Source organism: Thyridium curvatum (assembly GCF_004353045.1).
Source record: "Thyridium curvatum strain D216 chromosome Unknown NODE_38_length_371496_cov_78.080427, whole genome shotgun sequence".
NCBI classification, from domain to species: domain Eukaryota; kingdom Fungi; phylum Ascomycota; class Sordariomycetes; order Thyridiales; family Thyridiaceae; genus Thyridium; species Thyridium curvatum.
In genome coordinates this window covers 286,358-311,286 of record NW_022156793.1, presented here as the reverse complement: position 1 = coordinate 311,286, position 24,929 = coordinate 286,358, and the positions used below count along the sequence as shown (strand labels likewise).

Sequence of the window (24,929 nt, the reverse complement as noted above, 5' to 3'; positions counted from 1 at the left end):
ATGATGGCTTCTGCGGAGGCTCACGCTCATGGCGGTGTGCCGGGCACGATCCGTCTCGTTGATGAAATTGGCTCCAGTACCGCTGAGGCAAGATCCCACCACCATGGCCACATCGTCCTGCAGCCTCACCCCAGCGCCGACCCAGAGGATCCCCTCAACTGGTCCCGGACCCGGAAGCTCATGGCCGTCGGCATGGTCTACTTGTACGTCTTTGCCATCGGCATAGCGACTGCAGTGCAGTATTCGTGCTTGACGGATATCGCGGATGCGCAGGGCCTGACGGTCAGCAATCTCAACCTGGGTACGGGGCTCATGTTCCTGTTCTTGGGCTGGGCATGTCTTCTCTGGCAGCCGATCGCTATGAGCTACGGTCGAAGAGGCGTCTACATCGTCTCGACAGTGCTGTCTATCATCCCCATGGTCTGGGCTCCCTTCTCTCAGGGAGCTGGGCAGTGGTACGCCCATCGTATCTTGCTTGGCATCTTTGCAGCCCCTGTTGAGAGTTTGCCAGAGGTGTCAGTACCCGATCTATTCTTCGCCCACGAGAGAGGCCACTACATGGCTGTTTACGCCTTCGTCCTCTTTGGGTCCAACTTTCTCGCGCCCTTCTTTGCTGGATTCATCAACGACGGCGCCGGCTGGCACTGGGTCATGTACTTTGGCGCGCTGGTCCTTGCAGTGGCTGCCATTATTATGTTCTTCTTCATGGAAGATACCATCTACTTCCGCGCCACCTCCGAGGGTGATGAGTCCGATAGCGAAAAGGCAGAACCGAGTGCCGAAGCCCAGCAGGCCGTGCAGGCCCAATATCCTCCGGCTAGGAGCTACAATCAGAAGCTCAGCTTTGTGACTCTCCTGCCCGGCCGTCCGAGCCCGTCACAGACGCTGATGAAGAGCTGGCGTGCCCTCGAAATTCTAGTTTTCTTTCCAAACATCCTGTGGGCCGGACTACTGTACGGCACCAACCTTGCGTGGTATAACGTGATGAACGGAACGATGTCGACTATTCTCGGCGGAGCTCCCTACAACTTCTCGCCAGCCATGGTAGGAGTGGCATATCTGTCGCCTTTCGTCGCCGGCGCCATCTCGTCTCTATGGTCAGGATGGTTCACCGATACCGTAGCTCTGCGACTGGCTCGCCGAAACGGCGGTATCCGTGAACCTGAGCACCGCCTATGGACCTTGGCTGTGTCAGGCCTGCTATCTTCAGTGGGTCTGATCCTCTGGGGTGTAGGGGCCAGCCGTGGCGTACATGTCGCAGGACTCATCTTTGGTATTGCGTTTGTCACCTTTGGCGTTGTGTGTGGTGGAGCTATCGCACTTGCATACACAGTCGATTGCTTCAAGGAGATCACCGGCGAGTCGATGATCACAGTCATCATCATCCGTAACACTCTCGGATTCGCCTTTAGCTACGCGATCAACCCGTGGATTAACAACCTTGGACTACAGAACTGTTTCATTTCTGTCTCTCTCATTGCACTGGTCTGCACTGGGACATTCCTGCCCATGATCTGGGGAGGGAAGAGGCTGCGTAAGCTCTCGGCGCGGAAGTACTGGTTCTTTGTTGCTCGTGAGAGGGGCACCGCACTTTACTAAAGCATTGCCATTGTGTCTCGGGCGTATCTCGGGTTGAAGAGCCAGAGAAACTGTACGTGTTAGTAGGGATGATGTGGTTTACGGAGATGGAAAGCTGGCTCATGGAGTCAAAGTACAAGCTATCTAGTTGTTTCTACCAAGCCACCATGAAGCAATCCAGTGGTTCAATGAAGAGCTTTCATAAAACAGGTTGGTGCATGTTTGCGCGAAAGCTTCGTGCTCAAAACTCTCAAGACAAATCCGCTCATATCTCGGTCTTTGCGATACATTGCGTCCACTTGGCTTCTTCAAGGTTCTATTAATTCTATGTCTATTCAAAACCTGCTACATGGTCTAAAACGCGTTGTTACAAGGCGGCTCAGTCGCAGGGCCTTCGGGAGTCACGTATGCCTTGGTCAGACCACCATCAACGACCATGTCGTGGGCATTGACAAAGCTGCTCTCGTCGCTGGCAAGGAAGACAGCAGCGTGGGCTTGCTCAATGGCTTCGCCGAACCGGCCACTGGGGAAATGAACCTCGCGCCTGAAACGCTTGGCCTTGTCGTCGCCCAGGAAATCCTGGAGCATGGGAGTGCTAGAAGTTTGTCGTTAGACTATGATATTAGAGAGGAAGGTTGTTCAAGGAACACTTACTTGAGTGGCGCAGGGCAGAGAGAGTTGAATCGATAACCCTCACGGGCATGCACTATTGCGAGCTCGCGGGTCAGGGCGAGCACGGCGCCCTTGCTGGCAGTGTAGGCAAGTTGGGGTGTCGCCGCGCCGACGATGGCAACCATGCTGGCGGTGTTGATGATGCTGCCCTTCTTCTTGTTATGCTTCCGTAGCGACTTCACGGCGTGTTTGCTCCCGTACCACACACCCTTGACGTTGATGTTCATCGTGAGGTCCCAGATGTCATTGGGGCACTCCTCTGCGTCACCGTCCTTGGGGTGCATGATGCCGGCATTGTTGAACATGACATCAAGGCCTCCCCAGCTGTCGAGGTGGGCGACAGCAGCCTCCACATCAGCCTCCTTAGACACGTCGACGACACGGGATTCGACACGGCCAGCAGGGTTCTTCACGAGACCTTGTACTTTGTGGAGTGCCTTGTCGAGGACCGCATGGTTGATATCCGTCATTAACACGGAAGCTCCTTCGCGAAGAAATAAGATAGTGGTCTCAAGGCCAATGCCGCTGTGAGGAGTTAGCATGTTTGTTGAAGGCTTGGTAGAGTTTGGACTTGTTCTTACCCTGCGGCACCGGTGATGATGGCATTCTTTCCTTCTAATCTTCCAGGCATGGTGATTGAAGAGCCGGGTTGAATGTGCAAAAGAAAAAAAAAACAGTATGGTCGGGGGGAGAGAAGAAGCAATTCGACCAGAATTTCTCGTCCACTGTCAATGTTACAAGCTTGTTGACTTAATCGGGTCTAATATCTCATAAAAAATGATCGTGGGATCACTCTGGCCCGCAAGATGGAGCCATAGTCTGTCAGTTTGCTTCGCGTGACCGCATCAGGCACCTCCGCGGCAGCTCCTATGTCGGCCGCGCAAGTTGGAGATGCCCTATCCAGGCGCGGACTTTGCTGCATCGTCGCCACGTGGAAGCAGAAACAAACTCCCACGCGGACTAAACTACGTCAAAGCTGTGGAGAGCTCGAGAATCCCCCGCCCCACCAAGGACGGATGAGGTCCGCTTGGCGATCGGCGCGGTCTCCGCACCAATAGGACAAGCTACCGCGCTCTCCACTTGCGAATTGTTGACCTTGCCAGACATCTGGGTTGATCCTCCGGCCGGCGCTTGGCAAGGGCCTGTCCTGAACTTGCAGTCATCCCTAGTGCTGCTTCCGAGAAGAGGCGAAGCCGTCGCAAACGCTACAATCATCCGAAGCGGATTGCCGTCGCAAGCAATTCCAAATGATGCACCTGGACCATGGCTTTCACTTTTGGAGCTCCCAAAGATATTTGCGATCATTGAGTTCTGTTTAGAAACGGGTTATACGCCGGGTCTATTGAATGCAGATCTTCTCTATTTGAGGTACTTTTGAGGCTAAATAGTTTCATGCCTGGTTCTCCTTGATATGGTAGCTCTTGAGCTTGACGAAGAAGTCAAAGCCCTTGGGTCCGAGTGTGCAACCCAAACCTGATTTCTTCCACCCAGTCCAAGCAAGATCCTAAGTTGGCGCTATTAGTACAGATTCAAGATCGTGTTGTCCAGGCTCACTGGGAATGACTCACTGGGTTCGGATAGTCACAGCGATTGATGAACACTGTTCCTGCCTGAAGCTGTTCAATGATCTCCTGGCCGCGGGGGATGTCCTTGGTCCACACGCTAGCGGTCAAACCATACTCGGTATCGTTCATGAGTCGGATAGCTTCATCGTCACTGGCGACCTTGGCCACAGGCATGATAGGCCCGAACGTCTCTTCCTGCATGACAACCATGTTGTGGTTCACATTAGCGAGGATGGTCGGCACAACGTAGTTTCCTCCCGCTGGAGGATTCTTGAAGGTCGCATTGTCAGGAGTCATGTCCACTGCACCCTTGTCAAGAGCATCCTTAACCTGAGCCTCGATGGCCTTCTTCGCAGCTTGCGAGATGACTGGGCCGACTAGAGTCTTGGGGTCCATGGGATCTCCGAGAGCGTACCTGGCGTTAGGTCACCTGTTAGAGGCTGTGGATAGCGTAACAAGGGAGGCAGGCTTACGTTGCAATCTCCTTCTGGAGCTCCTTAACAAATGCGTCATGGACTGCTTCGTGAACATAAATCCTCTCCACCGCGCAACAGCTCTGACCAGAATTGAAAACGGCACCATCTGCAAGCTGGGCCGCTACATATTTGATATCGGCATCGGGTCTGACGTAGGCCGGATCGTTGCCTCCGAGCTCTAGGTTGAGCGGAATTGTCCGACGGGAAGTCGCTTCGCGGATGGCGAGGCCGCCCGCAGTTGAGCCAGTGAAGCTGACTGCCTGAATCTCGGGAAGCTGCACAAGCTGATTGAGCATCTGTGGGTCTCCAGACTGAATGACCTGCAGCACATTAGGAGGCAGGCCAGCCTCAGTGAATATCTCCGCTATGCGGGTACCGACGAGAGGAGTCTGCGGAGAGGGCTTGAGAATGACGGAGTTGCCAGCAAGGAGGGCAGGGACGAGTGCGTTGACGATAATGAGATACGGGAACTATCGACAGTGTTAGCCAGGCGTATGTGCGCTTGGTGTAGGATTGGTAAACTTACGTTCCACGCGAAGACGATGAGCGTCGGTCCAACGGGCACTCGCTTGATCCATCTCTGAAACCCTTGCTCGGGCTTGCAGGGAAGGTCTGCGAGGGCCGTGGCGGCAGTTTCCAGGACGTAATCAGCCCTCTTTTGCATCGTCTCGATCTCCTTCGATGCAAATGTGATTGGCCGTCCCATTTGGGTGGTTAGCTCGCGACCGAGCCCCTCCTTGCGCTCCTGGATCAGCTGTAGGCCCTTCTCAACAATAGCCCGCCGCTGAGATAGCGACAGGGCACTGAAAGACGCGAAAGCATCCTGAGAGGACTTGACAATCTGCTTTGCCTGTTCGATGCTCGTGCTCGGGGTCTCACAGACCACTTGATTTGTCGAGGGAGAGATAGTTTTGATTGTAGCCATGTTGCAAGTCTGTTTGTAGATGGGCTTGGGATCGCGATAGACAGTAAAGAACAAAGTGTGGAAACACAAGCAAACATAGATTTCCTTCTCCGCACAGAAGATTCTCTTTGTTGCAAATCGTAGGACAGTAATATCTTGACAGTGACGTGTTCTGGGGTCGCAAATCAACAATCACATGTCCGATCTTCGCACTTGATCCTAGAAGCCCTGACTTCCCGCGTCGTGGGCGGACAACTGACAATGGGTGCCGTAGGGGCACAGCGCCTTGCTCCGGCGGGTGGAGGAGCGGAGTCATGCTGAACCAGTCAGATCCGGAAGCGCGCTCCGGGCGGCTGCGTTAGCATTCCGTCGGATCTCCAGAAGACCCCCATTTCTCCACTTCAGATATTCGTCGGTTCTGGGAAGCGCCACCAAGCTGGACATGATGGATGAAAGAAATCCATGGAGCTCTCTGTCTCATGGCGGCGTGCCGCGTTGAGGGTTGGTGGTTCACCACCGAAGCCCGAAACCACCCTTTGATTCGGAGCTCGACTTAATACGAAGCTGTTATTCATTTCGTTTGGAAGCACGTCTTGAGCAACTCGCTCTGGTGATTCTTTCTAATACGCCAGCATCTTAATCGCCCAAGGCTGAATACAACAAATGGGAGTCGACACGAACATCACAGTCAACCGCCAAATATCCACAATGATCGCGGCCGCAGAGATAGAAACCCTGCTCAAGGACGACACTAAGGTGCGCGTCGCAGGCATTGACGCAGATGGCATTCTTCGCGGCAAGGTTATGGCCAAGGAGAAGTTCCTGGCCAGCGCCAAGAGCGGGTTTGGCATGAGCTCAGCCATCTTTGGGTGGGATATGCACGATGCTCTTTACACTACAGAGACCGCGATCACGAGTCCAGAGGATGGCTATGCAGATTTCATTGCTCATCCGGACCTGAACTCTTTCAGAAGACTTCCTTTTGAGGACAACATTCCTTTCTTTCTACTCAACTTCTCTGTTGACGAGAAGCCGGTCCATGCCTGCGCTCGAAGCTCGATGAGATCTTTGACCAGGCAGCTTAGAGATGGAGGTTTTAGGGCATTGGCTGGAGGTGAGTGATTTGATTGCCATGTAGAACATGGGAATCCTCGTCGTTCTCTGATAGCTCACTGACACACACAACTGCACTGCCTAGTCGAGCTCGAGTTCATGAACTTCCAAACACCTTCGCAAGACGGCTATCAATCAAGCGATTTGCGGCGAGATCTAGCCACATACCTCGAAACTAACCCCCCGTCATCTGTTCGGCCAATCTCAGGTGGCATGTTTGGCTACAGTTGCACCAGGCCAGTTGCATCGAAAAGGTACTTTCACGACATCTATGACCAGGCAATCAAGACGAACTGCGGTCTTGAAGGATGGCATACCGAGAGCGGACCAGGAGTATTTGAAGCAGTGCGTGACTCTCAGAACATGGTAACATTGAGATGGATTAGCTTGCTAATTGAATTGCCCAGGCGCTCACAGTGAGCCCAATAGATGAAATGGCAGACAAGGTTTCCGTATTCAAGTAAGTAATATTCCATGCTTTCCTCTACAAGAAGGTTAAACTCATGTTGCCCCCTTCCAGGTTTCTCACGAGATCAGTCGGCATGGAGCACGGCATCACACCCTGCTTCCTCGCCAAGCCGATGCAAGGGCTTCCCGGAAACTCAGGCCATATCCATGTGTCTCTTACCGACCTTGATGGCACCAATGCTTTTGCACGCCCTGGAACCCCAGACACAAACGCGCCGTGGCCGGATGTGGCGCAGGTATCTGACGCTGGTCAACACTTCCTGGCGGGCGTTTTGACCGCGCTTCCTGATATCATGCCGATGCTCGCGCCGAACGTCAACTCTTACAAGCGGTTGATAGAGAATTACTGGGCGCCCGTAGACATTAGCTGGGGGCTGGAAGACCGTCTGTCGAGCGTGCGTCTGATCGCACCACCTGTGTGCAAGCCCTCGGCCACGCGCTTCGAGATCCGTATCCCGGGCGCAGACCTACACCCTCATTACGCCCTAATCGCGCTCGTTGCCGCGGGCCTGTGGGGAATCCAGCAGAGATTGTCGATTCCGGTGCCGCCGTCCAAGTCCCGGCCGAAGAGCGACAAGCCCGAGCTTCTGCCCAACACTCTTGACCGCGCCGTTGATAGGTTCAGGGCGTCGGGCAGTGTTGCACGCAAGATTCTTGGCGATGATTTTGTTGACTTCTTTGCACTTACGAGGGAGCATGAACTGAGAGTCTGGAGGGAGGCTGTCACAGATTGGTAAGTTACAGTTGCCCAATGCGATTCGAGACGATGAAGTTTGGCTGACTGTTATCACAGGGAGTTCAAACGGTACATTGAGACAGCGTGATAAAGTAGAGAAGTAGTAAGTAAAGGTCGTGCTATTGTAGAGGGCATGGTTTGTGATATAGATTGTGATACCGGGTGCTACATGAATCAGATCCATACATCTTTCAAAGTCAGCATAGAACAGGACTCAATACAGCCAGTTAGGGAAAACTCGAATAATACTTGAATACTATTTTCTCCTATCAACGGGAGATGATGGTACCAGAGCACAATGCTCAACAGTCGCCTGTGGCACCTCTCTAGCGGTCTAGCTCACTCGAGCACATGATGCCCAGAACCTCCAAGGTTTCTTCGCCCCTGTTTCCCCGCCCCGGGCCAGAATTAGTGCCCCCAAGGACAGAACCTCCTCCCCAGACGGAGCTTTGTCCGCGGTTACAAAATTGCTCCACCTCCTCCCCATTCCTTCGAAATTCTGCTTGGCCAGAGACACACAGTAACTCGATACTCCGCAACGCGGTTAATCAATACAGACCAGGGCAGATACACCGACGCTCTCCATCCTTGACTCCCCACGCCGTCAGCCCGCTTCACTCCCCTCAGGACTTGTTGCTCCGCAATGTCATCTGTCCTGTCCCGTCGTCCCCGATCAGGGCCGATCCTGCGCGTACGCACCGGGTGCCTCACCTGCCGCACTCGCAAGAAGAAGTGCGATGAGAGGAAACCCTGCTGCCGTGGCTGTGAACGCAACAACCTTGAGTGCCGATGGGCGCCATCTAGTCACCCGCTGCAGAGACATGCCCGGACAACGCGGAGACAAGGCTCTGGATTGTGTGACCTCCCACCAACCACATCCTCTGCATATGCCTACATCGCACCTGCTGGCGGCAATCCACTTCCCGACATCGCAAACCCATCACAGGGCTCGTCAAATGCCTCTATTCACGACGTCCATTCGCCGCAGCAGAGCGGCTCTGAGCTCTCGTCAGGATCATCAACATCGCCCTCGAGCTCTTCAACGACGTCACTAGGCAATCGCACCACTGTATTGCGCCCTGATCCCATCATTGACACTTCCGATCCTACAATCGGAATCACATCCGAGTTTAATGAACTCGTAGATCCTGTCACATCCACAGCCCTTCCCGATACTTTCGATCTCGGGTCAAGCCAAGAACTTGCGCTTGGTACACTTCAAGCGCCCTTGGGACTATTCTTCAACTTGAACCCAAAAGTCCACCGGAACCTCAACCTTCTTCCCGGAAGTCACGGAAGTGACTCGTTCGAACTGCTCAGCCATTACATGGCTGTGACGACCATGAGCATGGCGAACGGCTCCACGGAGGAGAACCCATTCCTTGTTCAATTGGTGCCATTAGCCTTTGGCCACGATCTCATCCTGCAGCTCATCCTGACGCAAAGTGCCGTCCATAGAGCAACCCGGTCTACAAACAGTACTGATCAACTGGCTGGTCAATACTATTCCAACTCTCTTCAGTTGTTCCAACAGAATATCACCAAATACATTGGAGGTCAAACCTTCGAGGAGACATTGGTGTTAGGAGTCGCAGCACTGATCATGTGTTTCGTAGAGGTAAAGGTCTCATCTCACTCTTCACAGTGAGAACCAAAATAGCTGATGAAGTCCAATGACAGACAGCGAAAGGAGATGTCAACGGGACAGTCTTCGATCACCTCATGGCAGCCCAATCACTTTTGCGACCGTGTCTAACAGCAACCAGCTCATTGCCTCTCCGGCTGAGGAATTTCTTGACTGAGTACTATGTGTACACAGCCACGCTGAGCATGATTTCCATTGACCCTAGCGTCAGCCCGCAGCTCTTTCTGACCGACGAGCTCCGTGACCTGGCCAATGAGCTGGTGGCGACGGGCTACATCGGCAATATGTGCGGCTGCTGGCTGGAGCTGATCCTCTTGATACCATCCATATTTGACCTTTGCCGCCAGCTGACGCCTGTCGACGACCAGCAGCCGACCACTCCTACGGCAGACCATTTCGTCACGTTTGCTCAGCTTCATAGCAGTATTCTCAATTGGACTCCTGGCCTGCCACTCGACCAAGAGGTGTTCCTAGCTGGCCGAGCATTCCAGCAAGCCATACTGCTGTATCTGCACACAGCACTCGGTGCATTCTCTAAACAACAAGACGGACAGCAGTCAGCAAGCATACAATCGGCCATAACAGAAGCTTTGTCCGTTCTTGCACAGCTGGACTCTACCTCGAGGATAAACACCAGCTTGTGCTGGCCCATCGCTGTTGTTGGCTCATGCCTGACCGATGCAGGGCAAAAAGCATTCCTGACAGGCCGTCTAGAGCAGATGTTCACTTCCATCGGGCTGGGGAACATCCGGCAGACTTCCAACTTGCTGGAGCGTATGTGGGCGACTTCTGTTACTGGCGATGGCCCTGAGGCCGGTCCATGGAGCATTTGTCGCGTCATGCACGAAAATCAGATATGGATCTCGTTCGCATGATAATATCTGGACAGGGTCACTACTACTCTAGGTCTAATATCTCGCATAACCTGACAATCTAAGTACATCACGGCGATGGCTCTAGTAGGAATTTCCACACAGAAGCAGAGAAGAAATCACCGTCATGGGGCAGGGTTGATCTCTCCGAGGCGTCCTTGTATAGGTCGTCTGAAAAGATGCCCTGCGCGTGCCGCATTGACAGAATCTCTGACATGATGAAGTCGCTGAACTCGGGATGCGCCTGAACAGTCAGGATCTGGTCCGGCAGATAAGACCCCTGGATCGCGCACCGGTCGCTGGAGCCGAGATTCTGGAAGTTAGGGGGCAGCTCCAGGACTGCGTCGCGGTGCATCTGGTGAAGAGACATCTCCTTCTTGCCCAGCAGCTTTTGGCCGACGTCGGTCAGGTCGAACTTGCACACGGAGACCTCCCAGCCGCCCGGGCTACGCTGGACCTTGCCGCCCAGGGCGCGGCAGATGATCTGGTGGCCGAAGCAGATGCCCACCATGCGCTTGCCCTTCTGATGGGCGCTGCGGACGTAGTCGAGCAGGCCGAGGATCCAAGGCTCATCCGCGAAAGAGTCATGTTCTGTGAGATGTTAGTTAAGAAAGCTACTGGGCACATGCTTTTTGCGGTGAGGAAGAATCAAACCTACTGCTTCCAGTCAAGAGCAGAGCATCCAGTCCGTCCAGGTTTGGATACTCTTCTCCGAGCACGACGTTGCAAGTGACGATATGCGATTCGACGCTAGCCGCACCTCCTGCTGCAACACCCCGATCGAGGAACTTCTTGAATATGTCCCCGTATGTGCCCTGGCGAGCGACGACCGCCGGGACCGGCGTGTCGCACTCGAGGATGGCGATCCGGTACGCCCTCGGAGCGTTCATCATGGCCATAGTTGCAACAGTGCACTGCTCCTGCAGCCCTTCAAGTCCGTTAACAGATGCTAGCGATTAAAATGTTTCCCGAAATGATGACTGGCGCGCCGGAAAGGGTAAGATAAATGCTACGTATGCTGGGAAATAAGTACCCCGCCAGAAGTGGGCAAGATTCGACAGCTGGATAGGGCGCTTCTCCGCTCGCGGACCGCCGGCTTTCAAAGGCGCGGTTAGGTCCCCGCGCAATGACTAAGGAGAAGACCAGTGGCAAACTCTGAAAGGTGCTATCATCTATCATCATCTATTGCCGTCTACCATCCCTTCCACGGGACCCATGTATCTACAACTATATCGTTCTCATCGACCACATAGTACACGTAGAACGCAGCAGCCGTAATGCAGACATGCTGACAGTGCAAGAAGACCTTGTCTCCAACCGTGAAGACCTCCTCGACCGGTTTCGGCGCGTCCCCGGCGTAGGTCACGATGCCGTGCTCCTGCGTTATCCGCGCAACGAACCAGCCAGGCTTGCCGACCACGTCGCCAAAGCCGGCAAACGCGCTCGCCTCTTTCGTCAGCGCGATGGTTCCCGCGTTGACCAGGGCTTCGTTCCTCTCGGGATACGTGCTGACGACCTCGGCGCAGACGCGGGCGGCCTGCTGCTCCAGGGTTGCCATTTTGGTCGAGACTTGTTGCTGGTCGTTCACGGGGAAGTTCCCTAGACGGAGGTCAATTCTGCAAACCACTCTTTCCGTAGGGAGTGCCCGGTAGACTTGGACTTCACTCACCAGCATGCAATTCCAATTTGACGTCGCCGGGCAGTTCCGCGCGGAGCTGGCGGATGGCGTGCGCGGTCGGAGTTGCTCCCACAGACACGATGAGGGGCGCGTTGCTGGAAGAGTGACGCCGGGCCTCGCAAACACCCGACACCTCGACATGCAGAGTCTTGATCGCTTCTTCCTCGCTGCGCCCTGCGTAGGAGTGGCCCGCATGGCAGTAGAAGCCGATAAGCTCAACGGCAGGGCTTTCGTCCGTCTGGCGTACAAGCTTCTTTAGGCGATCGCTCCCGATGGGGACGCCGGCACGCTTCGACCCGACGTCAAGCTTGATGAAGACTTCCCACGAGCGTTGTGCGTCGGCTTCCCTGATGGCTTTCGAGAGCAGCTCAAGCTGCTTTTCGTGATCGATCAAGAGCTGTATCTTGACAAACTTCGAGAGCCTGATAAGCTCCGGTAAGGCACCGCTGTTGACGGGCAGGCCATACAGGACTTCGTCCAGCAAGCCTTCCTTTGCGAGCGGTAGAAGGCCCCGGATCTCTGCGACGGTAGACGTGATTGCTTTCCTGTACTTGCCGTTCCCCAGCATCAACCTCGACACCTCCAAAGTCTAGACACACAGCAGTTGTCAACTCGCGGGGGCTTTCCTTCGATCAAGGGAACCGAGGGCCCGACCCACCTTGAGTGTTTTGACATGCGCACGGAAACCAATGCCCATAGCCTCGACATCGTCGTGCAACCGCTTAATATTATCCTTCAGGATAGGTAAGCTCACGACCAGCGAGGGCGTCGGCAGACTCGACGCCGGCTGGCCGATGTAGTCTCGGTGGTGTTCTAGCGAGTAGTCCATGGAGCCCGGTGTATTTGATTCAATGGATATGTGATTCAATGCCACGCTCGACATGCACCGAGTCTCACGAAATCGAGAACACCGGGTATCGGAGGGTGATGACCATCGCCCGTCCAAGAAAGGGAGCCCAGGATCGGAGAGAGTGGATTGTGCGGTGGGTCAGTGTCGTTGGTGCAGCATCCACCCACTCGGTCGCGGAAACTGAAGTAATTCGCTCGATAGCTGGGCTACTAGGGCCGCTGTGCTGCGGGAACTCCGAATCTAGCACAAAAGTCCTCGAAGTGCAACGAGAATGCCAACAGCGTCACTTATTTCGGCGCTAAATCAAGCTCCGTCTGGGCTTTAGATATCTCACAACTCCATAACGTTATCTACATCTAATCGCATTCCCTATGCAAGCTCTCATGGAGAGGCTGGGCCATCCTTTCCCCTTCAAAGCTTTGGGTTTGCTATTGCTTATGACGCGACGACAGAGCAATTACCAGACGTATCTGAAGTGAATGTTCTCCTTGTCAGTCAGATCCCGAAAGTCCGTGTCCAGATGCTCTCTCTGCCCGGCGGTGTCGTCCCTCTTGTTGCGCCGCCTGTTCTCGTTCCAGCAATACAGCATATACAGAATCATCGTGAAGATGCTCAGTGCGTATGAAACAAGCATCGCTCCCATGCCAAGAGGATACAGTGGCGCTTGGGCGGCCTTGAAGAATTGGGGGCCGATGATGTTGCTGACACAGTAAGCAGCAAATACGATGGCATTGGTGGTGACCTTTTTGGTATGGCCGGCAGTGTTCGCACTATTGATACCAAGTGCAACTTTCGGGAATGTAAGCCTAGGAAGACTATGTGAAAATGATAGCAGATACAACTCACCGATATATGGACCGAGGTAGAAGTACGACCAGTAGAGGGCCCAGAGCCTGCCGGTATAGTCATCGACAGGCAGAGTGTACAGAAGAACAGTGGCGATCATACCAATGATCAGGCCACCAATCACGAAGGCCCCTCGAAGTTGAAGTGATGGGCACCGACGGACACAGAAGTAAACGCCAAAGTTGCAGATGTAACTGCTGAGAGTCTGGATGACTCCGGTCGGCATCATGAGCAACGTGGACCTCTGTGGCGAGTAGCCAAGACCATTGATGATGAGTGGCGAGAAGTTGGTCAGACCACCGTTCGGGATCGAGACGAAGATGTTGAAGAAGAACATGAGATAGGTCTTTGGGTCCTTGAACACTTCCCAGAGCTGAGATCTGACAAAGTTCTTGTTCTCAATTCCCAGCTGGTCAGCCCGCATGCGCTCAATGGCAACGAAGCGCTCTCTGTCCGTGATGAACTTGGCTTTGACAGGGTTGTCGGGCATAAAGATCCCGACGACGACTCCGTACAGGACCGAGATGGCGCCCGTGATCCAGAAGAAGGCCCGCCAAGCATGGCCGTCTCCGATAAAACCAACGGACCAACCCAACACGCCGGTGATAATGGTGGCAAGGCCTAGGCTCGAGTCATCAGTGGAAGGTCCAAGCTTGCAACTTTCTGGCGAACCACTTGCCCGTGTAGAAGAGACCTGCCCGGACGGGCTGTTCCGCCCGAGTATACCACATGGTCATGATGATGAAGTTTCCGGGCGCGACGGGAGCCTCGAGAGCTCCGAGTAGAACGCGAGTCGCTACCATGGCAGCAAAGCTGTGGGTGAAGCCTGCGCCAATGAGAACGAATCCCCAGATGACGATGACAGCAAACATGGACTTTGCGATAGGAAGCCGCTGTAGGATCTGGGACGACGGGAAGCACCAGAGAAGGTAGCCAAACTAGTTGAACTGTTAGTCATCGAGTTGAGAAACTATCGCGATAGTGTCCACTTACGTAGAAGGCTGAGCCGACCCAAGCATACTGGTCTCCCTTTAGGTTAAGGTCCTGCCGCAAACCATACAGGGCTCCAGTTGATGGGGTGATCTTGTCCATAGCCGGCAGTGTTATATTCAGCCATAGGAGAGGCACAAGCCTCAGGTCAATCTTCCAGCGGAGTCTGACCTCTTCCTTGCGGCCATAGGGAGGCTCGTTGGCAAAACGCTCCGCAAGGCCGGCTGCGATGTCGCCACCGATAGTGTGGCCGACGATCTTGGACTCGCCATCCTGGGCCATGGAAGGGGTCCTCATAGCATCTGGCATTGGTTTGGTATCGGTGGGTGAAGCCATTGTCAAGGTCGTGGGTCAAAGTCGCAAGGTGAAAAGCTGGCCACGCTCGACCGAGCTTGGGGCATGGCCTTTTGATCTTTCCGTGCTGCCCTTTACAAGTCGACCTTTCCAGCCCAGATCTCACGCGTGTCTTGTCGCTCCTTTCCCAACGCGGCCGATACCCCAGGCCCCCGATACCCCAGCTCTTGGCTATCATGGAAGGAGGTTAAAGGTTCCCGTGAGGCATCGGCGGGAGTCCGACTCGATAACCAATGTGAGTGGAGCATGACGGACAAGAGCCCGCTCCAGGGTGCGGGGGAAGACTTGTTTGTATTCACACTAAACCACTAGCTTTTGCTTTAGCTAACTAATCCTCCCAGCTGACGAGAAGAAATTCCCGGTCAATGTAGTTTTGGTATGTGCATGACCTCTAGGGGTTTACGACAGTCTATTATCTCGCTACCTAGCTTGTATGCTCTGAAAGGCTGCCGCTAATCTTCGAATTCCCTCATCGATATCCTCCTTCTCGTGCCAAGCCCAGCAAAGCCTCAGTGCTTGTCCGAATCCTTGACTTGCCCTGCTAGCGCAGTCTGGGTCACCAGCGACCAGCATCATTCCTCCGTGCGCGACGCGAAGGTTGAACCGGTCCAGAGCATGCTCTACCAGCTCCGAGGTGCGAAGTGTGTTGGTTGGTACATTGATGTATGTGAAGAACCCTCCAGCCTCAACCGGGCCTCTCGAACCTTCATAGTCGCCTGTTGGCGATATTGTAAAACCCAGGGGCAAAAGATGGGTTTTGAGTGATTCCATCATTGCGTAGTATCGCTGTTGATAAGTCGGGATTAGAGTTTCTTGGATGTGCTTCTCCAATGCGCCAGAGCTAACAAGATGGCTTATGAACATTGAGGAGAGGTGGCCCTGGCAGCCTCCCGATCGGACCGGACCATACTTGCAGAGCTCCTTGACTACGTCAGGCGAGCCTTCGACCCATCCGACTCGGACGCCGGGCCCGACAATTTTCGAGAATGAGCCATTACTCACGGCGTTGCCAAAGGTAGTCGTCCCGGGGAGTTTTCGGTCAACATCAACCAGCCTCGGAGGAGGCTGCGACAACTGTGTCTGCCCAGTCTCACTGGCGGGCCATCTCAGCCAATCGTAAACATCGTCGGTGATAACCAGGGCGTCAAACTCCCGAGCGAGCTGGACAAGTTGCTCACGACGCCGTAGTGACATAGTCTTGGCGCTGGGGTTGCTAAAAGTTGGGATGGCATAGATGATGTGCTTGTAGATCTTTGGGCAAGCCGCTGCCCCTTTGAAAGTGGCTTCCTTTGCCGGCTCTTTCTCTGACTCTAGCAGGCCTTGACGAAGGAAGTCGATGTCAATGCCCTCGTCATCTTCCGGCACGCCTCGCATTCGACCGTCAAAGCCAGCATCCTGAAAGGCCTGAGCGGCGAGGAAGTACGTCGGCTCAATCGCCCATATCCGCTTCGTGTATTCGGGGTCGGTGAATCTCGTCAAAAGCATGCTCAGTGCTCCGGAAGCACCGTTGGTGACAAAGATGCGACTAGGATCTATAGGTCCAGCTTCAGGGTGGTAAAAGCCGAAGAGCCATGACGCGATTGCGCTTCGTAGAGCCTCGTGTCCAGGGTCAGGGCCGTAGACAAGGGCCTGCGCCGCGATCTTTGGATCTCCAAGCACAGCCTGGGAAGCCGTGATCAGTGCCTCGCTGGGAAACAGGGCAGGCGAAGGCCATCTGCAAGACAAATAAATGTCAGTGTCTCTTCATGGGAAAGAGGATGGCGCTGCCTTACCCAAGCTGCAAGTTAATGTGTTTCTCTTCCGTTATCGAACCCATGTTCGCGCGGATCTTTCCAAGAGCACTCTGGTAATTGAAGATCAAGATATGGAATAGCCAAAGACAACCAGATGATATCTTTTCGAGTCCCCTCATCACATATCTCCGCACTTCAGGCATTGTGATATCGACACGCTCATACGGGTTAGTGGAGCTCTGATTCCCAGATGTGTATTCGGACAAAAGTCCGCTTTTGCTCTCTACGCTAAGACCTTGTCGTGGGGTCCGGTCGGGGTAAGCGAGCGCAATGCTTCTCGTCCGAGATAGGAGATCTCTTCTGCCCGCCTGCAAGTTCCAAGGCAGAGTATGCATCCTCGAGCGGGCGGTTTCCGGGTTGGGAGACATTCCTTCTTGCGGAGGTGGTTGAAGTAAAGATACTTGGAACCCTAGTACTTTGCTTGTCGAGTCTGGGCGATAGGACTACTTAACTTGTAAGATGGTTTACTTGACAGTGGAGTTCACCTCAAATCCACGAACAGGTTCCTACTAAAGTCTGTTTTTGTCACATCAGCATCAGAGCATCAGAACGATGTATTGGAATCAAGGTCGTGTGAGCTTCGCAACATTAGGTACCTAGGTAGTTAAAGATGACGTACTAGCAGGGTCTTTCAGCATGCACAACGGGGCACCGACGCCATGGAATGCGCTAAAACCCCACAGCTTATCGTCATGTCCCACACCCGCGTCCATGGAGATGGAACCTCGTCCGACCTCGCCCCTCCTGTCCGACAAGACTCCCCAGATTATGCCAGCTACTTGATCTGCCCCCCTTCGACGGACAATAAGAAGAATATCCTGGAAAGGCAACCGCCACTCATTCTGAGGCAGATACCAAAACGGACTCGATGGAGCGTCGATCCATGAGCTCTACTGTGGGCGGCAAGAAGGCTCCGCGCAGAATCGCGTGTGTCCGCTGTCGGACTCGGAAGAAGCGATGCGACCATGTACTCCCCACGTGCGGTGAGTGCCGGCGGACCAACGCAGAATGCGTGCAGTACGGGGTCAAGAAGGCGGGCTCGGTTGCCACGGTCCCGATCGCCTATCTCCAGCAGCTGGAGGATCAGCTCGCCGAGATGCAAGGCACGGCCGCCCAAGTCTCGGTCGATGGCCCCAGGGATGGTCTCCCGGAGCTCGTGGAGGATGGGTCTACCACGCTGCAGGACCAGAGCGTCTACTCGTCCTCATTCGACCACAGTTCTGAAGCCCCACAAGCTCAGTCCATGCCAGGATCTGACACTGTTCCTGGAGATGCCTCGTATCTTGGCGCATCGGGTCCGCAGTATCAAGTCCAGAGTTTCAATCCGAGCTTCGGCGGCAATAGCAATATCCATACCCAGCCTCCGAGTACAGCACGACGGGAACAGCGTTATTCAGTGCCGGCTGGCCTCTCGCAATCTAGATCGGAACTCTTTCCTGGCCTGCAACAATCCACACCATCTTGGCTTGGACAGAGCACCGTAGCGGCTCAAAATGCGATGCTTTCCATTGGAGAAGATTGGCTGGATCACTATGCTGATATCTACTTTGAGCATGTGCAACCACAGTGGTCATTCCTGGACGAGAACGCTTGGAGACTGACATACTCCGTCTTGAAGAGTGACCCGTCTGGCCCTGAAGGAGCACAGAAATTCATCCTGCAGCTGGTACTCGCGATAGGTGCTCTGATGAGCAGCTCCTTTCGCCCCGACTGTCCACATTTGTCTCATGCTACGAGGCTCCATGACGGAGCGATATGTGCCAATCTTAATCAGGCCACGCAGCACCCCTCCAGTCTTATCCGGACACAGGCATCGATGCTCATGTTGCTCTATTCGTTCCATGGTCCCTCACCAGACTCTATTCCCGGCAGCATCATATTGACGCTGATGAATTGCGCCAACTTGATGAGCCCAGAATGTCGAGACCCTGTGGCCGATAGTCTTGGCGAGACATACGAATACGTTCGGCGCCACGCCATTATGAGCGCGCACATTCTCAACGAAGTGGTGGCGTCAGCGTGGACATATCCACAGCCTTTTATGTTTGAGTTTCTCGACGACACGGTATTATTCACGGCTGTCTTTGGCACTCGTATGGCTTTGCTAATTAGGGTGTACAGATATACAACTATGTCTCAAGAATGACATTCAGACGAGACGAGTCGGGATTCTATGAACATCTCTTCCAACTCAGGTGTATACAGTCCAAGATTAGGCATGTTAGTAAAAAGGTTCAGAAGCTGGATGCTTCAGACCAGTTCCGAGAACAGTACCGCGTACGACTGAAGGAAGAATTACGAGTCTGGAAGGAAGGCATCCAAGAGGTTGTCCATTCCAGTCCGAGAGATGGGTCAATTTACCACCAGCCCGGATCCCTTTCAAAGCTCTACGACTACAGCCTCTCAATCCTCATGCAAGAGCGGCCTTGCATGCAAAGTGTGGAAGATGTTGGCCAGCTGGTGCAGGCTTGCAGCGAAGCTTGCCGCACCTTTCACACATCACAAGAAGGAGACTCTGTGATATACTGGACATGGTCCGCGGTAAGTCGAACTCTTTGACCACAAAGATACAGCTCCTAACTTCTTCAAAACTCAGCTCATGTACCAGTTCCGCCTTGGAATAATGCTTCTATACTGCTACGCCATGACACCACCAAATTTGCGGACTCCCGCTTTCACTCTTGACCTCACTCTTGCCGGCTTGGAGAGCTGTCGTAAGACGTTAGCTGGTTTTGCAGCTCGTTGGCCACGGGCACTAGTCTTCTTGCAGACATACAATCTCTTGGCAAATTCGACATTCGACGGCGCCGGTATCAACCAGGGGGTTGGGCCAGGGATGCTCGAGTCCCCCTCATCGCAGTCACTCTGCGCAGCGTCATATTCTATGGATGAAGAGCGCAAGAACCAAGTTCGGACACACGTTATTGATCTCAAGATGCTGCATGTTCATCAAGCTGTGGTGATGCTGATCGAAGAAATGATCTACAAACCGCGTCCCGAGGAGCTCAACTATGACAGCTTTGACTTTGCGCCGAACATGTCCTTTGGTGGTTTTGATCTGTTCAATTTCTCCGTGTAGAGCAGTCAAATTCTGTGTTCTCAGCTATGTTCTATCTACAATACCATGGAATGCAGTCTTCGCGTGTCCATCAGCTTAATACACCATGTTCTTGATACGGTTAGTACAATGTCAATCCCGAAGGAGCAGTCCAGGACTTACAAAGTTGATCTTGTAACTCGAGATCTTTTGCATGCCGTTCTCCTCGACGTAGCTCTGCTCTGCCGTCCACGTACCCTGCTGCTCCTTGCCAGACTTGCGCTGGTAAGTGGTGACTCCCTCGATCTGCAGGGTCAGAGGCGACGACTTGAGCACGGTGACCTTCTTGACGTCGTGAACCCGGGAGTTGGTGTCCTTCCAGGTGTCGGAGAGGTATTGCTCGAGGGCTTCAGGTATATGTTAGCTGGACACCCTTAGGCCTATGACTCAGTATGCCATTGCATACCTGGCACACCAACGACATCCTGCTCGCCCTTCAGAAGCCTGGCGTTCTTGCTGAAGCAGCCAGCCCACGCAGCGACGGCCTCGGGCCTGTCAGAGGCCTCGTAGAGGAAGTCAATGCCACGCTTGATCTCGGGCGAGATTGCCTTGGCGTCGTACTCGTAGTCCAAAATGGCCATATTGATAAAGTGATGTGGGTGACTTGGAGGCAGTGGCGTTATCGTTAGGCTAGTCTGTAGATGAAGCTTGAGAATATCGAATGATCACTCTGAACGATAAGCCGTACGATATGTGCAGCTTTATCTCCAACAGCTTGCCCCGAGTCTCGGAGAAGTGATCAACATGAAGCCGTCTGGAACTGAGGTTTACTGAGGAGGTGGATGAGCGAACCCCACATCGTCATCGCAGCCATGTCCGCGTCGGACTCTCTGTCACGCTAAGGTCTCGCACAAATGTCCGTAGCCAGACCAAGCCATGTTTGAACCATCATGATGGCTCGGCGCGGGGAAACCATACGATTTGTTTCTTTGTGTAATGCCGTGGGGATTTAGCTCGGATAAGGTTACGGGCAGGCACACGAATTGGGGTAGATGTAGCTTGCCACCAAAGGACCTGGGATCTTGTCAACCCGCCAGTGTCCAGCATTGAGGCATATGGGCCCAGCCATCCATGCCATCCATTTCTCCGTATATATTCGCCTAGGTGGCACTGGGCGTCTGGGATCAGCACTGCAGGCTTAACCTACCCCAATCATCCCCTTTTGTTCCAGTTTTTCATTTCTCTACCTACGCGAGCTTTGTTAAGTAGAGCATCGCAAGACACAGTAGATCATGGCTCAAGACAAGAGCGACCTCAACATTGAGCCTCAGCCGTCCGAACGAGACATCGGCTTGGTGCACGAGAGCAAGCCGCCCGTCGTTCATGAGGAGTCTGCGGCCTATCTCTACGATCATGCCGCTCAATGGGGGAATTATGAGCCTCACGAAGCTAAGCGCGTCCTTCGCAAGATTGACTGGCGGCTGATGCCCTTGATTGTGGGAACGATCACCATCGCTGCCGTCGACGTGAGTTGCTTCTCTCTAGCTAGCCCTGGTAGGAAAGACGCGGCATGCTGATAAGTTGCAGAAAATTCTCATTTCCAATGCTGCCCTCTACGGCATGAACGAGGATACACACCTCGTTGGCCAACAGTACAGCTGGGGTAATTGTCGACCTCTTTCATTATCATGTCCAAGCAACTGACATTTCTTCCTCTACAGTTGGGAGCATCTTCTACTTCGGCTGGCTCGTGGCTGAATACCCTGCCAATGCGATCCTCCAAAAGCTTCCCGTGGGCAAGACGGTCGGTGTTGCAGTCACGCTCTGGGGCGTCATCGTCATGTGTCTCGGTGCCACCCAGAACGCTGCTGGCTTAATGGCACTTCGCTTCATCATGGGTGCGCTCGAGGCACCGCTCTTCCCCGCCGTGACGATCCTCAATACTATGTGGTACAAGAAGAAGGAACAACCTGTCAGGATGGCCTTGACCTTTACTGCTTTCTCCAGTGTTAGTGGCCCACATGTTCACTGGTTGTATTGAGATGCTAATCGGACTTTCAGCTCGTTACTGGCGTCGTGTCATATGGTATTGGTCACGCACATACAGCTATTGCTTCGTGGCGTCTTCTTTTCCTGGTCATTGGAGGTTTCACCATCCTCTGGGGTGCCATCCTTATCCTGTGGTTGCCCGACTCTCCACTCAAGGAGAACTTTCTCAAGGGCAAGGACAAGTACATTGCTCTGGACCGGGTGCGAGAGAACATGACTGGTATTGAAAACAAGGAGCTCAAGTGGTACCAAGTCCGCGAAGCCTTCACCGATTACAAGACCTACCTACTCTTCGTCTTCTTCCTCAGCATGAACGTCCCCACCGGTGGTCTTGTCACCTTTGCCGCACAGATCGTCTCCGGACTAGGCTACGGCAAGCTCGAGACAACCCTATTGGGCATGCCAACGGGTATGATGCAGAGTCTCGCTGGGTTCATGGTAGCCATCCCTCAACACTGGCTCAAAAACAAGCGTTGCCTGTCAGCTGGGCTGTGCTGCCTGGTTCCCTTGGCATGCTCCATATTGATCAAGCGTAAGTCCCTGAATGTATCTCACCATGCCCAGAGCTGTGGAACTAATAACCTTTAGAACTCTCTCACGAGAACAAAGTGGGGCGCCTGCTGGCCTACTACTTTTTCTACTTCTTCTGGGGTCCCTATGCCACAGCCCTATCTCTGCCCATGGCCAACGTCTCCGGGCACACCAAGAAGCTCACCATCAACGCCACCATCTTCCTTGCATACTGCATCGCTAACATCGTCGGCCCCCAAGTGTTCATTGCCAAGGAAGCGCCGGACTACACTACTGGCTACAACGCAATCATGGCTTTCGAGATAGTCGCCATTGCATGTCTTGCCGCTTACGCCGTGGGATGCATCATCGAGAATAGGATCCGGGACAAGCGCGAGGGCACGGATGTTGATGTTACTCTCGATACTCAACTCGGTGACTTGACTGACTATGAGAAGAAGGGATTCAGGTATATCTATTAGAGGTTCGGCCTCGGTCATTATCTAGGAATACATTGACCACCTCCATCATGGCTCGGAAGTGACAATCTCGTGATCAAACTCGGGGTTGACCCATGTCGGCTGGCCAGACCTTTGACGCAGCACGTCACCGTATCGATGCAGAAGGCCAAAGACCGGGATGCAGAAGAACACTGTGATGATAGCGTGCCCTGCAAATGTCCAGGTGAAATTGGCAGTGTCTAGCCAAGGCACGATAAAGAAAGGGTCGATGAAAGCAGAGAGGTTCAGCATGACGGCGTAGAAGACCATGACGGACATGCTCTGCAGTGGGTAGGCGTCGATAACGTACGAGCATACTGCCGTGTTGCCCATCTGGATGCCTGCGCCGACTACGTTGGTGACCTGTGTTAGTGGATGTGAGACCGAGATGGAACCGAGAAAGCACTTACAGAGTGCAAAGGCAACTTGTCCCACTATCCAATGGTAGCTCTTGTCGATGCTGATGCCCCACACGATCATGCCGATCGCACTGATGATGGCAGCGGGATAGGCGAGCCAGATGCGCATCTCGGGGTTCTTGACACCGCCGTTTTTGCTTGCGAGCTTGACAACGAGGCGGTCGCTAAGACTGCCCGAGCACAATATCTCGGAGAACAGCGTACCGATGATCAGTCCGATAAAGAACAAGCTGCAAGTGACGATTAGCAGGCGATCATATGGAGAGATGTGTAGAACTCTTACCCCTGAGTTTGCGGACTGTAATTCGCATAGGCGATGGGGATGACCGTGATAATGGACAGCGCCCACCAGTACCATGCAAAGCAATACGTCATGATCGAGATGGGAACGACGACGAACCTGAACGTCTTGACAAAGCGTGTGAGTGTGTCCCAAGCTTTCGGGTGCTTCATCCCCGGGAGAGGGGTAACATTGATGTAGGCCAGCTGCTTCGTCCTCCGTGGATACGACTCCTGAGCGTTGATCCTGCCAGCCTCTGCAGCAGCCTTCTCATCAGTGGGGGTCAGGACTGCGCCTCGTGCCTTGGACAGGATGAGATCTCGCGGATAAAGCGTCTCGGGGAGAAACAAGATCTCCGCAACAAGGACGACGCCGAATAGAATGGCAGTGAGCCACTGGATCCACTGCGAGCTGGCGAGGTCCACGAATCCGCCGACCAGAGGACCGCACAGCAGGCCCAGATCAATGGCGAGCACCCACATGCCCACCTTTTGCCCTCTCTCGTGCTCGAAGAAGATGTCGTTGATGATGGCGAGGCCGACAGTCGCAGCAGGACTGACACCGAGCCCCTGGAAGAAGCGAGCGGCCATGTACCCGGAGTAATTGGGGGCCAAGGCGGCACCGATAGTGGCGGCCAAGGCCATAATAGTGCCGAGGATAAAGATGGGCCGGCGGCCGATGATGTCGGCCGGCGATGACCAGATGAGAGGGCCGACGGCGAGACCCAAAGCCGGGATGGCGACAGTCCAGTTGATCTGCTCCAATGAAGCGCCAAATTCATCTTGTAGGGTGGGAAAGGATGGCACAGTTGTTGTGGTGATGTAAGTAAAGAGAAAGTATCTGGAGGAAAGTCCATCAGCATTTACATATCAAGTGGTGATTTAAAGATTGAAAGCGGCGACATACAATGCCATGACAATAGCAAGAATGGAGTGTTTCTGCAACCTCGACCAGTTCAGCGGGTCGAGGCTGTCGCCTTGCACCGGCTGAGGGAAGAGCTTGAACCCATCTTTGCTCACCAAGATCTCAGGAGCGGGCTCGGTTTCATGATCAGTTGTCTTTAGACCTTCAGGTGCCGCATGGGCTGACTCGGAAGCTTTGTCCTTCTCGATGTTGGTGGGTGACGACATCTTGAATCTGAATTATGAAATACGAGTGCAGGATGGAATTTTATGTAGGCCTCATGCACTCATCATTGGAGGGACACAATGAGAGGCCGATCGTCGCCTTTTAGGTCTGCTGATGACTTGTGTAGTCCTTCTACCCCCGAGATCTAGCCGTGGGGTCTCGGCGCCGAAGCGCGAGCATATGGCTGAAAGGGAAACCGTACCTGTCATAGAACGGCCATCTCGCCTACTCGAGTCTCCACGTGCCAGCGAAAATCAATGGGGTGATCTCCCTGAGATAGAGCCTGGAAGACCATTTACATGGGGGAATTCTGCGGTTCAGCCATACGATGTCCCCAAGCGGTAACAGACGGCGCGGTTGTTCACTGACGTAGCGCGAGGTGACAATGGCAGCTCAGAGCGATAAGATCAGGGCTTTAGGTAACCGACACGCACTCTACACGTTTCTCTATCTTTCATCTACCGAG

The 24,929-nt window shown here is 53.8% G+C and overlaps 13 protein-coding genes across 13 annotated transcripts; 5 read left to right on the top strand and 8 right to left on the bottom strand.

The window, feature by feature from the left end:
- Positions 1 to 3: 3 nt before the first annotated feature.
- On the top strand, positions 4 to 1,599 carry E0L32_006642 (uncharacterized protein; the record flags this gene model as incomplete). Its single annotated transcript, XM_031141297.1, has 1 exon — positions 4 to 1,599. The coding sequence occupies one exon, from the start codon at positions 4 to 6 to the stop codon at positions 1,597 to 1,599; it is 1,596 nt and encodes a 531-aa protein (XP_030994708.1).
- Positions 1,600 to 1,932: 333 nt separating this feature from the next.
- On the bottom strand, positions 1,933 to 2,881 carry E0L32_006641 (uncharacterized protein; the record flags this gene model as incomplete). The annotated part of the gene is made up of 3 exons (XM_031141296.1): positions 1,933 to 2,173; positions 2,233 to 2,775; positions 2,832 to 2,881. The coding sequence occupies 3 exons, from the start codon at positions 2,879 to 2,881 to the stop codon at positions 1,933 to 1,935; spliced, it is 834 nt and encodes a 277-aa protein (XP_030994707.1).
- Positions 2,882 to 3,640: 759 nt separating this feature from the next.
- Positions 3,641 to 5,216, bottom strand: E0L32_006640 (uncharacterized protein; the record flags this gene model as incomplete). Its single annotated transcript, XM_031141295.1, has 4 exons — positions 3,641 to 3,754; positions 3,819 to 4,230; positions 4,289 to 4,761; positions 4,818 to 5,216. 4 exons carry the CDS (start codon positions 5,214 to 5,216, stop codon positions 3,641 to 3,643), a joined length of 1,398 nt encoding a protein of 465 aa, XP_030994706.1.
- Positions 5,217 to 5,903: 687 nt separating this feature from the next.
- E0L32_006639 (uncharacterized protein) lies at positions 5,904 to 7,600 on the top strand (the record flags this gene model as incomplete). Its single annotated transcript, XM_031141294.1, has 5 exons — positions 5,904 to 6,309; positions 6,394 to 6,653; positions 6,716 to 6,768; positions 6,829 to 7,509; positions 7,570 to 7,600. The coding sequence occupies 5 exons, from the start codon at positions 5,904 to 5,906 to the stop codon at positions 7,598 to 7,600; spliced, it is 1,431 nt and encodes a 476-aa protein (XP_030994705.1).
- Positions 7,601 to 8,155: 555 nt separating this feature from the next.
- On the top strand, positions 8,156 to 10,032 carry E0L32_006638 (uncharacterized protein; the record flags this gene model as incomplete). Its single annotated transcript, XM_031141293.1, has 2 exons — positions 8,156 to 9,130; positions 9,193 to 10,032. The coding sequence occupies 2 exons, from the start codon at positions 8,156 to 8,158 to the stop codon at positions 10,030 to 10,032; spliced, it is 1,815 nt and encodes a 604-aa protein (XP_030994704.1).
- A 67-nt stretch (positions 10,033 to 10,099) lies between these two features.
- Positions 10,100 to 10,919, bottom strand: E0L32_006637 (uncharacterized protein; the record flags this gene model as incomplete). The annotated part of the gene is made up of 2 exons (XM_031141292.1): positions 10,100 to 10,620; positions 10,688 to 10,919. The coding sequence occupies 2 exons, from the start codon at positions 10,917 to 10,919 to the stop codon at positions 10,100 to 10,102; spliced, it is 753 nt and encodes a 250-aa protein (XP_030994703.1).
- Positions 10,920 to 11,221: 302 nt separating this feature from the next.
- E0L32_006636 (uncharacterized protein) lies at positions 11,222 to 12,536 on the bottom strand (the record flags this gene model as incomplete). The annotated part of the gene is made up of 3 exons (XM_031141291.1): positions 11,222 to 11,628; positions 11,699 to 12,296; positions 12,366 to 12,536. 3 exons carry the CDS (start codon positions 12,534 to 12,536, stop codon positions 11,222 to 11,224), a joined length of 1,176 nt encoding a protein of 391 aa, XP_030994702.1.
- Positions 12,537 to 13,014: 478 nt separating this feature from the next.
- Positions 13,015 to 14,729, bottom strand: E0L32_006635 (uncharacterized protein; the record flags this gene model as incomplete). The annotated part of the gene is made up of 3 exons (XM_031141289.1): positions 13,015 to 14,029; positions 14,076 to 14,341; positions 14,397 to 14,729. 3 exons carry the CDS (start codon positions 14,727 to 14,729, stop codon positions 13,015 to 13,017), a joined length of 1,614 nt encoding a protein of 537 aa, XP_030994701.1.
- A 438-nt stretch (positions 14,730 to 15,167) lies between these two features.
- On the bottom strand, positions 15,168 to 16,683 carry E0L32_006634 (uncharacterized protein; the record flags this gene model as incomplete). Its single annotated transcript, XM_031141288.1, has 2 exons — positions 15,168 to 16,461; positions 16,520 to 16,683. 2 exons carry the CDS (start codon positions 16,681 to 16,683, stop codon positions 15,168 to 15,170), a joined length of 1,458 nt encoding a protein of 485 aa, XP_030994700.1.
- A 725-nt stretch (positions 16,684 to 17,408) lies between these two features.
- On the top strand, positions 17,409 to 19,619 carry E0L32_006633 (uncharacterized protein; the record flags this gene model as incomplete). Its single annotated transcript, XM_031141287.1, has 3 exons — positions 17,409 to 18,605; positions 18,662 to 19,081; positions 19,137 to 19,619. 3 exons carry the CDS (start codon positions 17,409 to 17,411, stop codon positions 19,617 to 19,619), a joined length of 2,100 nt encoding a protein of 699 aa, XP_030994699.1.
- A 75-nt stretch (positions 19,620 to 19,694) lies between these two features.
- E0L32_006632 (uncharacterized protein) lies at positions 19,695 to 20,218 on the bottom strand (the record flags this gene model as incomplete). Its single annotated transcript, XM_031141286.1, has 3 exons — positions 19,695 to 19,709; positions 19,761 to 19,984; positions 20,044 to 20,218. The coding sequence occupies 3 exons, from the start codon at positions 20,216 to 20,218 to the stop codon at positions 19,695 to 19,697; spliced, it is 414 nt and encodes a 137-aa protein (XP_030994698.1).
- A 651-nt stretch (positions 20,219 to 20,869) lies between these two features.
- On the top strand, positions 20,870 to 22,618 carry E0L32_006631 (uncharacterized protein; the record flags this gene model as incomplete). The annotated part of the gene is made up of 5 exons (XM_031141285.1): positions 20,870 to 21,103; positions 21,165 to 21,240; positions 21,299 to 21,585; positions 21,639 to 22,158; positions 22,215 to 22,618. 5 exons carry the CDS (start codon positions 20,870 to 20,872, stop codon positions 22,616 to 22,618), a joined length of 1,521 nt encoding a protein of 506 aa, XP_030994697.1.
- A 45-nt stretch (positions 22,619 to 22,663) lies between these two features.
- Positions 22,664 to 24,465, bottom strand: E0L32_006630 (uncharacterized protein; the record flags this gene model as incomplete). The annotated part of the gene is made up of 4 exons (XM_031141284.1): positions 22,664 to 22,986; positions 23,047 to 23,285; positions 23,339 to 24,175; positions 24,242 to 24,465. 4 exons carry the CDS (start codon positions 24,463 to 24,465, stop codon positions 22,664 to 22,666), a joined length of 1,623 nt encoding a protein of 540 aa, XP_030994696.1.
- Positions 24,466 to 24,929: the final 464 nt, after the last annotated feature.